The sequence below is a fragment of the Pelophylax lessonae genome (assembly GCF_965119305.1).
Source record: "Pelophylax lessonae genome assembly, chromosome: 7".
Taxonomy (NCBI): domain Eukaryota; kingdom Metazoa; phylum Chordata; class Amphibia; order Anura; family Ranidae; genus Pelophylax; species Pelophylax lessonae.
Genome location: NC_138774.1, coordinates 57,513,724 through 57,527,222, shown reverse-complemented (window position 1 = coordinate 57,527,222; position 13,499 = coordinate 57,513,724). Strand labels below are relative to the sequence as shown.

Below are 13,499 nucleotides of genomic sequence, written 5' to 3'. Positions count from 1 at the left end.
ATTGTGCATAGTTACTAGTTGAAGTATCCCACTCATCCCTTCTCCCATCCCAGTTCTAAATAAAACACAAAAAAACGAATCCCCTGGACTGATCATTCTCTAGGCCAAGAATTTTTAATGCCGTTTATCTACAGTCAGTTGCTAATGGTAACCCAGGGGACCCGCGAAGTGTAATTCTCAACAGCCCTCTAGGGGGCAGTGCCAGTGCTACATTGATATAGGTGGACAGAGAGGGGGACAGAGAAAGGGGGTCAAGTTAAAAAAAAAGATGGAGAAGTGATTTGGGGGAAGGGGTTAAGAGGATATATGCTGGGGGGGAACTTTAGGAGAGTAGATGACCAAGCACTTTACCCTCCCAAAGTGCCCCCCCAGCACATATGCAAACCCTCCACCTGCCTACTAGCACAAGTGGAGAGGGGTCTATACTGATGGTGGTGGGGTCTGTACTGAAGGGGGACTGTACCGAGGGAGGGGGGTCTGTACTGATGGAGGGGGGTCTGTACATAGTGGGGGGTCTATACTGAGGGAGAGGAGTCTTTACTTAGTGAAGGGGGTCTGTAGTGAGGGAGAGGGGTCTGTACTTAGTGGAGGGGGGTCTGTACTGAGGGGGGACTATACTTGGCGGAGGGGGTCTGTACTGAGGGTGGAGGGTCTGTACTGAGTGGGGACTTTACTTGGTGGATTGGGGTCTATACTTAGTGGAGGGGGGTCTGTACTGAGGGAGGAGGGTCTTTACTGAAGTGGGACTATACTTTGTGGAAGGGGGGTCTGTACTGAGGGAGGGGGGTCTGTACTAAGGGAGGGGGTTTTAACTGAGGGGGGACTATACTTAGTGGAGGGGGGTCTGTAGTGACGGAGGGGGGTCTATACTCAGTGGAGAGAGGGTTTGTACTGAGGGAGGGGGGTCTGTAATTAAGGGGGACTATGCTTGGAGGAGGGGGGTTTTTGATGAGGGGGACTATACTTACTGGAGAGGGGGGTCTATACTGAGGGAGGGGGATCTATACTTAGTGGAGAGGGGGGTCTGTACTGAGGAAGGGGGTCTATACTTAGTGGAGAAGGGGGTCTGTACTGAGGGAGGGGAATCTTTACTGAGGGGGGAATATAGTTGGTGGAGGGGGGGTGACACCATGTTTTACCACACCAGGTGACACCAACCCTAGTGAAGCCACAGTTTTTTGTTTACTCTTACCGCCACTGTAGTAATATAACATAGTTGGTGGAGGGGGGTGACACTATGTTTTACCGCACTGGGTGCAGCAGCCCTAGTGACACCACTGCTTTTTGTTTACTCTTATTTCTACTGTAGTAATATATAACATGCCCACTAGAAACAGGAAGCATCACAAGAAGAACATCTGTATGTAAATACAATGTTTGTATGTATTATTAATTTAGTGTAGATGATTGCAGTAAATGTATCATGAGTGTAGCTAAAACACTCTCTGTAATATCTTCTTTGGGAAACAGTGAAGTCATTATAAAATATGAACTTAAAACTATCACTTTACATCCATTTTTTATTAGAAAAAACCCTCAGACTGCAGAAGCAATGCAGACCTCGAGAAAGCGAGAGAATGAGAGAGAGATAGTGTTCTTTGGACCCCCACTATAATGAATATAGACACTGCAGGCAAATACTCTTCCTTCCATTGCTCTTTATCTGTCTGTTCTTTTTATCTATGTATGTCATCCACCGCCCCTGTATGGAGAGCTCTTGACTCTCGGAGGGCAGGAATATAGGTTTTCCTCAACAAGATGTCTTTACTGCCATGCCCAGCAGGATACTTAAGGTGATGAGGCTGATAATACGAAGGATTTCCATCACAAGATAGAGAATATCCAGATTACAGCTATTATCTGCAGAGAGAGGCAGAGATCAGCCATTAGTGAGTGCTGGTCTGGGGTAAAAACAACAGAGTTGATTTACTAAAGGTGTAGAGCATGTTCACTATTTTTGCAATTTTTATTTTCCATTTAGCTTATTGAATGAAGTGAAGCTGTGAAGTATTCTTTAATTCTGTATTGTATTTGTATAAGGAATTGCATTACAAGGTATACAAATGGTGATTAATTGATTTATTGTATATCGCGAATCACACAAAGGATGAAAGAAAAGCATATCAGTGTATTTATCAATTCTCTGTAGTGCAAATATGAGAAGGCAGGTAGGAGATAGGGTACAAGATCAACACCCATAGGTAAAATAATACATAAATATTATATCATATTAAAGAGTACAATTCTCATTTAGAGTAAATGAGAATTGTACTCTTTAATATGATATGATAGTCATGTAATATCTTGTACAGTATCTCACAAAAGATTTTATTATATCTTTTCATGTGACAACACTGAAGAAATGACACTTTGCTACAATGTAAAGTAGTGAGTGTACAGCTTGTATAACAGTGTAAATTTGCCGTCCCCTCAAAATAACTCAACACACAGCCATTAATGTCTAAACCACTGGCAACAAAAGTGAGTACACCCCTAAGTTAAAATGTCCAAATTGGGCCCAAAGTGTCGATATTTTTTGTGGCCACGATTATTTTCCAGCACTGCCTTAACCTTTTCGGGCATGGAGTTCACCAGAACTTCACAGGTTGCCACTGGAGCCCTCTTCCAAGTTAGAAACCTTGAGCTCCTCCACCTTCCGTTTGAGGATGCCCCACAGATGCTTAATACGGTTTAGATCTGGAGACATGCTTGGCCAGTCCATTACCTTTACCCTCAGCTTCTTTATCAAGGCAGTGATCGTCTTGGAGGTGTGTTTGGGGTCGTTATCATGTTGGAATACTGCCCTGTGGCCCAGTCTCCGAAAGTTCAACATGGCACCTCATGGCAAAGAACTCTCTGAGGATCTGAAAAAAAGAGTTGTTGCTCTACATAAAGATGGCTTAGGCTTTAAGAAGATTGCCAAGACCCTGAAACAGAGCTACAGCATGGCGGATCATGCTCCACATCAGTATGTCACAGTACATGTTGGCATTCATGGTTGCCTCAATGAACTGTAGCTCCCCAGTGCCAGCAGCATTCATGCAGCCCCAGACCATGACACTCCCACCACCATGCTTGACTGTAGGCAAGACACACTTGTCTTTGTACTCCTCACATGGTTTCTGCGACACGCTTGACACCATCTGAACCAAATAGGTTTATCTTGGTCTCATCAGACTACAGGACATTGTTCCAGTATTCCATGTCCTTAGTCTGCTTATCTTCAGCAAACTGTTTGCGGACTTTCTTGTGCATCATCTTTATAAGAGGCTTCCTTCTAGGATGACAGCCATGCAGACCAGTTTTATGCTGTGTGCGGCGTATGGTCTAAGCACTTGCAGGCTAATCCCCCACCCCTTCAACCTCTGCAGCAATGCTGGCAGCACTCGTACATCCATTTGCCAAAGACAACTTCTGGATATGACACTGAGCACGTGCTCTCAACCTCTTTGGTCGACCATGGCGAGGCCTGTTCGGAGTGGAACCTATCCTGTTAAACTGCTGTATGGTTTTGGCCACCATGCTGTAGCTCTGTTTCAGGGTCTTGGCAATCTTCTTAAAGCCTAAGCCATCTTTATGTAGAGCAACAACTCTTTTTTTCAGATCCTCAGAGAGTTCTTTGCCATGAGGTGCCATGTTGAACTTTCAGTGACCAGTATGAGAGGGTGGGAGAGACAACACCAAAGTTAACACACCTGCTACCCATTCACACCTGAGACCTTGTAACACTAACAAGTCACATGACACCAGGGAGGGAAAATGGCTAATCGGGCCCAATTGGGCTTCCTACTTTTCCATCACAGGATATTTAAGAAAAGTATGGCTACAATTTACCAACTTGTAAAAGAAGGAATTCCCTTTCATTGAATTAATGGGGTTGGTAAGGAATTAAAAGAGATAGGTGTTCATTGATGTCTTAGGTAGAATAGTCTTTTTTTTTTTTTATTATTATATGGTTTTTGGTAAATCTAAAGGAAAATTATACACTAGGATTCTAGGTGGAATAGTATTAAAACCAAAATGGAATTGTAGTCTATGATATAGGTAAAGATCAGTGGTTATATAACACCTATTTTTTACAGGGTAGAAAAGGGTTTTAAGGAGTTTTGGAAAAAGATGTGCTGAAGTCTTGTAATACCAAGTACTTTTTTTTCAGTTTCAGAAGGACTTTGTGGTTGAGTGATACGTCTGGAAAGTAAAGTGGGATATTCTTTAAGACCTTAAGAGTTGTTTGGAATGATAACCCCATCTTAATGGTTATGAGAAGAAGTTCTGGTGGTCATTCAGGGAAAAGAGAAAATGTAATAGGAGAACAGAGTTTATGGTGTGTATAGGCTCTATAGTAATGGTGGATATCCCAGAACCCCCAAAGTATTTATGCTTCATCATTATGAATGGATGTCTGTCATCCCATAGAAATGTATCAATAGCCCTTTGCATAGAGTTTAAGTATACAGAAGATAGTGGAATAACTAAGTTTTTTTTCTGAAAGGACAGGCAAGCAAAATGACCACTAAATTACTTGAATACACCAAATCTGTAATAATTAGTAATACGGGAGTCAAATTTATTCAACATTCATTGTTGGTTTCTTTTCAATTCATAAAGATCTACTTCAGCCAAAATGTTTATTTAGTGTTTTATAAATGGGGGAAAGGCTGGAGATCCTCTGTCAGGTTTATATTAATGTCCGTATTGAGGACATTTTTAGGACAGGAAGTGCTGGGAATCCTCTCCAATGATGATACAGACTAAAAAACTGATTAAGTTAAGTGAGGAAGGGTTAAAACCTCTTACAATTATTTTATTGTTACCTGTACCTTCCATCCCTTATGAAGACCACACATTTTTTCTTTCTCTCTTTTTTCATCTTTTTGTCAAGATCTCATGGGAACTGAAAGGTTGGGAAAATCGCACCAAAAGAAACAAAACCCAGACAGAAATGTAATCTCCCCCACTTACTCAAACTAAAAAAAGACTGGAATAAACCTTTAAAGGACCACTGTTTATGAAAAAAAATGTAATTGTATGGGGTTAGTACATGTAAAATAGAATTAAGTATGCATTTTTTCTCATTCCTATATGTATTTTGTGCCATGCAGACCAAGCTTTCTAGGAAAAACTGACAGTGCTTAGGGCTACTTGTAATGCTGCTGGGGATACTTACATACCTACAGTGGTCATCTTTTAATCATATGCTTTAGATCTTAAAAAAATATTGATGCAATTAACCCAGTACCCCTGCCATTAGTATAGATTCCATAGGATTTGGCCTTTATGTCAGCTAATATGCTATCATGTACCTTTAGAACCTTCAGAAACTGATGCCTCTACAACTTCAAGCATTATCCGCTGCTTTGCTCTTTTATTGACAGTCTCCACGGTACAACAGTAAATCCTAGAGTCTTCCTTTGTCAGGTTTCTAATTGTGACATTTAGGTTGCTTTTGGTGAACTCCACTCTGCCTTTGTAACGCTTGTGAATTTCGAGGTTCTCATTCTCAGGAGACACCTTCCATGTCGCAAAGAAAGTACTGAGCTCCGGCTCTCCGCAGCTTAACGTCACAGACTGGCCAATGTCACCTTTAATATTCTGGTTCTCTACCACAACGGTCTGTCCATCTGTTGCAGAAGAACAAAATAAAAAATCATTCCAAAGTGTACCTCCATAAACAAGATGTCATTTCAAACCTTCAAGTATATGTAAACCCTAAAATGTATTTTCCAGTATGTGTGGCATCATGTTTCACTGAATACAGTTTTCTTAAGCTAATAATTATTTGTGAGTATGTTGCAAAGTTTATTATCTGGAGATTCCTTCACAAATCTGACTGTAATGCAAACCTGATTCCTAGACCAGGAACTATAACTGGCTGGTGTTCCTTCTGCCTATAGCAGCCTTGTCCCCTTAAGGCAAGGAGGCTTACCAGTACTTTGTTGCCAACATGTCTTCAAACACAATGCTATCTTTCCTGACTCAAATCCCCTAGGACTGAATGACTGAGACAAGGAAGGCTACCTGTAGTACTAAGGCTGGTCAGACAGTAGACAGCAGTTGGTAGCAGAATCCCGGGACAGTCCAAGGTCAGATGGGGGTAGCAAGCAAGCATAGTCCAAAAACAGTTCTGAGATCAAGGCTGGTAGCAAGCAAGCAAGCATATTCCAATTGAAAGGTCAAGTTCAAATGTCAATCCAATGAGTAATTCAGCAACTAGGCAATCCACGATAATAGCAGTGGTCAGGCAGGGAAACAAACAGGGATACAAGAAACGGACACTATACAAGAACAGAAGTACATGATGATGAGGTTTAACCAGTTTCTTACCTGGCCATAGTCAAATGACGCCGGCAGGAACATTATGTCAATCAGGGCGGCCGTCATATGACGTCCGCCCATTCTCACCGCTACAGCGCGCCCCCGGGGGCACGCAGCGCAATGATTGAGGACGAGGTTTGTCCCTCGGACAGAACCCATCCCTGATCAAGGTAAACAGCCAATGAAATTGGCTTTTTACCACGTGATCGGCTGTAAACAGCCAATGAAATTGGCTTTTTACCACGTGATCGGCTGTGTCCAACCACAGCCGGTCACAAATGTCAGCAAAGATGGGGGTAACTCACAGGTACCAGGTGCTCCTCCTCACACACCGATCCAGTGTGAGGAGGAGATCTGGAAACAGTGAGTTACCACTTTACTGCGAATACTACTGTGCCCATCTGAGTACCTGCTGCCTGCCTATCAAAGTACCCGAGTACCTTCCACCTGCTCATCAGAGTACCTGCCGCCTGCCTACCAAAGTACCCAAGTACTTGCCGCCTGCTCATCAGTACCCAAGTACCTGTCACCTGCCCATCAAAGTACCCGAGTACCTGTCACCCCTCATACAGCCACCATGTCCAAGTCCAAAAAAGTTTTCACTGCCGAAGAGGCATATCAATTTCTAACCATGACGGATGAGAGCAGCGGGGAGCTCTCACTGTCCGATTCCAGTTCCGAGTTCGGTTCAGAGTCCTTTGAAGGCTTTACATCGGGGACCGAATCGGAGGAGAAAGCAGTCCTTCCTAAAAGAAGACGCTCTGAAAACCAGGCAGACACCAGCAGACATCCCAATAGCCAATCGGCAAATGCCAACCAGCTCCAAAGAATTAGAGCCCAAACACAGCTTCCGGATGCCTTAGCAAACCCATTGTGGCTGCCTTCTAGCTCAGGGTCAGCTGCAATCCCCCCCCAACACTGAAAATTTTTCTCTAGATGATTTTTTAAATTTATTTTTCCCTAACGAGTTCCTTCAAGGCATCCTGGACCAAACAAATATTTTTGCCCAACAGTTCATAGAGAACAACCCCAACTCATGCTCGTCCTTTTGAATGGAGACGCCTAACAATAGAAGAGCTTTAATTGTTTTTGGGCCTTACAATTAATATGGGGCTTACAAAAAAATTAGTTGCATTCCTATTGGTCCACCAAACCCATCCACCACATGCCAATTTATTCATCGGTCATGTCCAGGTCCCGCTATGACATTATAATGTGCTTCCTGCATTTCAGCAATAACTCGCAGTGCCCTCCCCGAGATCCTTCCAATTTTGACAAACTCTATAAAATTCGCCCCCTAATTGAGTTCTTTTCTAAGAGGTTTCCTGAAGTTTATGTCCCTGACCAGAACATCTCTGTGGAGGAATCACTGGTCCATTTCACAGGTCGGCTGGGATTTAAGCAGTACATTCCCAGCAAGAGGGCCAGGTACGGATTAAAACTGAACAAGCTCTGTAAAAGCACCTCTGGGTATGTGTACGCCTTTCGCATATACGAAGGCAGAAACTCGCAGCTCCAGCCCCCTGAGTGCCCAACGTACATGGGAATAAGTGGAAAAAGTGTCTGGGACCTAGCATTCCCACTGTTGCAAAAGAGGTAACACATTTATATGGACAATTAATTTATGAGTTTGCCCCTTTTCCACCACCTGTACCTGAAGAAAACCTTGTCCTGTGGTACAGCAAGAAAAAACAGGAAGGGCTTCCCGCAGCATCTAGTCACCACAAAATTACAAAACGGGGAATCTGCAAGCCTTAGGAACGAGGAAGTGTTGGCTGTGAAGTGGAGGGATAGAAAAGACATTTACATCATGTACACCATCCACGATGACACCTCAGTGGAACTTCAAAGAAGACGTGGTCCCGTTCGAAAGCCTGGTTGTATCCACGAGTACAATAAGTTCATGGGGGAGGGTGGATTTAAATAATCAATGCCTCTGCCTGCATTGTTTATTCGCCACATTTCTGCCTTTCACGTGAACTGACCCTGGACTGTTTATCGATTATGCCTTAGTCTACCGTCTATTTCTGCCTTTTACCTGCATTGACCTCGGCCTGTTACGACCAAGTTTTTTGCCTGCCACTTAGACTGATCTTTTGCCCTGCTACTGTAGTAGTGGGATTCAAAATAATACAAGGGTCTCACTTTTGTGAGGGGCTTCAGAATAGTGTTACGTTGGAGTGTTTTTTTCCAAAATGGGGTCATTCTGTGGGCGTTTCCATTATCTTGGTGCCCTAGGGCCTTCAAAAGTGTGATAGGTAGTCAGAAAATGATGTGTGTAATTTATGCTCCTAGAACACCTGAAGGTGCTACTTGGATGTTAAGTCTCTTTATGTGGTCAGGCTGTGTAAAAGTCTCACACATGTGGTATCACCATACTCAGGAGGAGTAGCAGAATGTATTTTAGGGTGTCATTTTTGCTAGGTACATGCTATGTGTTAGAAATAGCTTATAAATTGACAACTTTGTGGGAAAAAAAATAGAAAAGAAATGTTTTTCTTCAAATTCCCAAGAATTGTGGGAATAAATTACAACTTCAAAAAACTCACCATGCCTCTTACTAAATACCTTGGACTGTCTACTTTCCAAAAAGGGGTCATTTGGGGGGTATATGTACTGTCCTGACATTTCAAGGCCTCAAGAATGGAGATAGGCAGTCAGTACATCAGGTGTGATGAATTTTCAGTAATTGGTACCATAGCTTCTAGACTCAATAACTTTCACACAGACTAAATAATATACACTAATTTGGGTTATTTTTTTTTTTACCAGAGATAAGTAGCAGTATACATTTTGGCCCAAATGTATGAAGAAAAATTAATTTTTTTGCAAAATTTTATATTAGAAACTATAAAAGTGGGTTTTTTTTCAAAATGTTTGCTCTTTTTTTGCTTATATCCCGGAAAAAAAACAGTTGTGATCAAATACCACCAAAAGTAAGCTCTATTTGTGTGAAAAAAAATTATAAAAATTTTGTTTGGTTACAGTGTAGCATGACTGAGCAATTGTCATTCAAAGTGTGAGAGCGTTGAAAGCTGAAAATTGGTCTGGGCAGGAAGGGGGTATAACTGCCCTGTATGGAAGTGGTTAAACAAGGTGCCTCCTGTGCTGAGGCCCAATCCAGCTAGTAGACATATGGCCAGACTGGTTACCCTGCAGCTGATGGGAACAACTAGGAATCTGAGAAGACTTGTTATCCCACAACTGATGGGAACAGCTAGGAGTCTGAGAAGACTCATTAACCCTCAGCTAACAGGAAAAGCTGAAAGGCTGCCTGACACTGACAAGCTAAGCCACTGCCTAGCAATTAGCATTAGCATCAGCATCGTCAGCCGACCATATGAGCTCTTTTAGTCGGCCATTAGGCTACTTATCTGTAAGACCTGGTAGACGGCACAATGGTCAACCAAAGGAGTTCACACGGACAGCTCAAAATGCTACTGCTAATTGCATGACAGCTGCTAAGCGTTGTCATCTTTAAACAGGAAGTGATGGTACTGGTAGGATGTCTGTGTAAGAAATTTTTCAATAGTTTCATAAAAAATTATTTGCGTAGGAAAATTGTATTCAGTGAGGCATGGTGCTGAACATACTAAAAAATGGATTTTGGGCTTACATACACTTTAAATTGAACTTAAAGTCATTCAACTTAAAGGACTGAGGACATCTTGTGAGTGCAGGGCATTATGGACCATCCCCATGATAGGGTGTCACCACAGTACCCTGCACTTACATACTATGTCAGCATCGCTTTCTGCATCGTCCACTACTGGAAAAGATCCAGTGAGAAAGAGAACCTTGCACACCATGTTAAGAGTCTAAATACATCCGAAAAAGGTAAGTATACAAAAAAAAAGACAAAAATGCTACCTTGGGGTCCCCAAGGAGATGGTGGAGCTGGTCTTAAATTTTTACAACTGTGCTTAATTCTAACTGTATTTATCCACTTGGGTCTTTACATGGGTGCCTTATGTTTTCAACCTGTCTAACTATGTAAAAACACTGAACTTGTCTTGTAGAACACCACAGAAGCCCAGACATCCAGCATGCTTTTAATGCAAATGTATTTAATCAAAGGCATATGTTGGAGCAAATCAACATAAGCATCTTATAGTTTTCTGTGAAACTATGTATTAGCTGCATCCACATAGCCTTTTGCAAAGAAAAATAAATCATAAAAGTGCAAAAAATTAATATTTTATTGTATCATGTTTTTTTTTTTTTTTTATCAATGGAAGTTGGCTACAATTGACTTTAGGACTTTAGCAAAAAAGCTATGGTATATGTCATAAGAAATTCGAATACCAATAGACGTTCATAAAATTCATCAAAGAAACCATTCATCCACATAAGCGCAAATATCAACAATAAATGTGCTTAAAAATATTGTATATATATACTGCTCATAATTCAGAAATATTTCCCCTCATTTGGAGGGATTTCCTCTCATTTTGTGTTTCTGAGATAAGTGAAGAGAGGACTTCCAAAAGTGACATAGCAGACAGCAAAATAGAGGAACAAAAACCTTACAGGAGTTTTAACCACTTTACGACCGGTTCACGTAGATTTACTGCGGCACTCTGCCGCTTACAGGCAAAGCGACGTAGACCTACGTCGCTCGTTCACGAGCCTGTAGGGGGCGAGTGCGCGCCACCGGCGGCGCGCTCCTGCCCCCGCTCGTTCCCTGGGGAGCCAGCGTGTGTGACCGGTGGCTCTCATGGACGCCGGCCACTCACAATCTCCCGCAGGAGAGGGAGAAAGACAGATGGCTGATGTAAACACAGCCATCTGTCATTCTCCCTGAAGTAAGCACAGAGGCTATGCGATCCTGCTATATAGGATCGTATGTCTCGGTGTTTACTTCACTAGCCACGCCCCTTGACAGTTAGAATCACGCCCCTAGGGACACACTTAACCCCTTGATCACCAATAAAGTTAACCCCTTCGCTGCAAGTGTCATTTTTTACAGTAACAGTGCATATTTATAGCATTGATTACTGTAGTAATGTCACTGGTACCCCAAAAGTGTCAAAAATGTCAGCTAGGGGTCCAATCTGTCCGCCGCAATGTCGCAGTCCCGCAAAAAAAAACGGAGATCACCGCCATTACTAGTTAAAAAACAAACAATAAAAATTACATAAATCTTTCCCGTAGTTAGTAAACGCAATAACTTTTGCGCAAACCAATCAAAATATTATTGCGATTTTTTTTTACCAAAAATAAGTAGCAGAAAACAAATTGGCCTAAAATGTTAAAAAAATTTAGATTTTTACATTTTTCTTTTTTTGAGAATTTCATATAAAAAATGTGAAAAATATTGTTATTTTTTCAAAATTGTCGCTTTTTTTTGTTTATAGCGCAAAAAATAAAAATCACACAGGTGATCAAATACCATCAAAAGAAAGCTCTGTTTGTTGGGAAAACAAGACATCAATTTCATTTGGGTACAGTGTCGCACGACCGCGCAATTGTCCGTTAAAGTCACGCAGTGCCAAATTGCAAAATAGGGCCTGGTCTTTGAGCAGCCAAACCCTCCGGGGCTAAAGTGGTTAAGCATTCCACCCAAAAAGGTTTTGGCTTCTAAAACAGTATATTTTTATAAAGCTTACATTTTGGCAGGTCTCCCACCTGTCTCTATTTTAAAGTGACTGTCTCTGGTTTGAAACCAAATTCTTCTACCCCATGTTCCACACAAATCAAACCAAACAGCATGTGTTGCTGGAGCATTTTTTGAAGCTTTTGGTAGAGTAGATATCAAGTCTGTTTATGCATAGGAAAAGACTACTAAACCACGTGTCTCCCCCACATCATTAATTCAATCTTCACTTTTTATTTAAAAAACATATCGGTGGATAAATATGGAAAAAAAAATATAGATGGAAAAGCCTGAGTTTTTCCTCAAATTATGTTTTGGCAGTCACTTAAAAAGATCAGTAATCGATGGAAAAACATAACTTGCTAGATTGCTGACTAAAACACATTTCATGTAATTTGCTTTAAAAAAATTCTGCAAATTATTCTCAATGCATATAGCCCAGAAAATTAAAAAGCAATGCATAATTAGATATGCATAGAAAAGTCAGTCAATGTGGAAGAGAAATTTATGTGTATGTTCACATCATTTGGGTTGAATTTGTGGGAAATGTGTTTATCATCGAACCTGCTGGACATACGTATTCTCTCCAATGTGCACAAATGGGCAGAGATGCGATTCAGAGATGGATGTTTTGTTAATGTATTGCTGTTTGCAATTGGATGCAAGAAAGATAATAATAATGGACAACGTTCACCCTATGGTATTGGAGTCCAAATGAAAAACCAAAAGAACATTTAACTGACACATTCATTTCTTTCGGCTACTGTTACCATCAGTGTCCTGGGACACTTGAAAATATACAAGTATCAAACCTAAATTCATATTTAAAAAAAATACACCCAGTAATGAACCATCTTACATACTTCCTTACCAGCCTGCAGGACAAGACAGAAGAGGGTGAGTAAAGAACATTTGTAGGCATGCAGAGTAATCTCCATTTTGTCAGTCGGAGCATTGAGAATGTACTTTAATTTTTAGTCTATTAAACTTTTTCTCTTGAAGTAAAGTGGCAGATCCCCTGCTAAGGCCCTCCCAGCTCTGTAAGTGACATCATGGAAACTGTGGTTAGACCACCATATCTGGCTGGACTTTAACAATAATTAACTAAAGGCTTTTTTTTTTTACACCTTTACTGCAAATGGCTTAACTTCAGTTATGGTGACCAGATACCAACAAGTATTTTTTCACGAAAACAGACTCACATGAAAGACTTAAAAGTTTGTTAACTACATACCTTCTGGAAGTAGAAAATCTCTAAATTTGAACCCTAGCAGTCCTGATGTTTTAAATTTGTTGATATTTCTTCAAAATTCTAATATTCAATATAAAATCAAATTATTAAAAGCATTGTTAGCACACACAAATGCAACAGCACTTCATTAATTCACTGTCATGGAGAAATTTCACAGACACTTTGCACACCATCCATTTTAACCAGGCTGCAACAGAAGAATGAGAATTTAGGCAGGTTTTTTCATGATATATAAATGAGGGACTCCAAAGATCTATGTGGACACGGCCAGATAGAAAAGTAGCACCAACATCCAAATTGTTTGAAAGGTTATAAAGTGGAGTAGGGATACGGGAC

General features: G+C 41.2%; 1 protein-coding gene across 1 annotated transcript; it reads right to left on the bottom strand.

The window, feature by feature from the left end:
- Positions 1-1,741: 1,741 nt before the first annotated feature.
- LOC309560972 (uncharacterized protein) lies at positions 1,742-12,868 on the bottom strand. The gene is made up of 3 exons (XM_082264676.1): positions 12,783-12,868; positions 5,313-5,621; positions 1,742-1,860 (listed from the first exon to the last, which is right to left on the bottom strand). The coding sequence occupies exons 1-3, from the start codon at positions 12,847-12,849 to the stop codon at positions 1,751-1,753; spliced, it is 486 nt and encodes a 161-aa protein (XP_082120802.1). The 5' UTR covers positions 12,850-12,868; the 3' UTR covers positions 1,742-1,750.
- Positions 12,869-13,499: the final 631 nt, after the last annotated feature.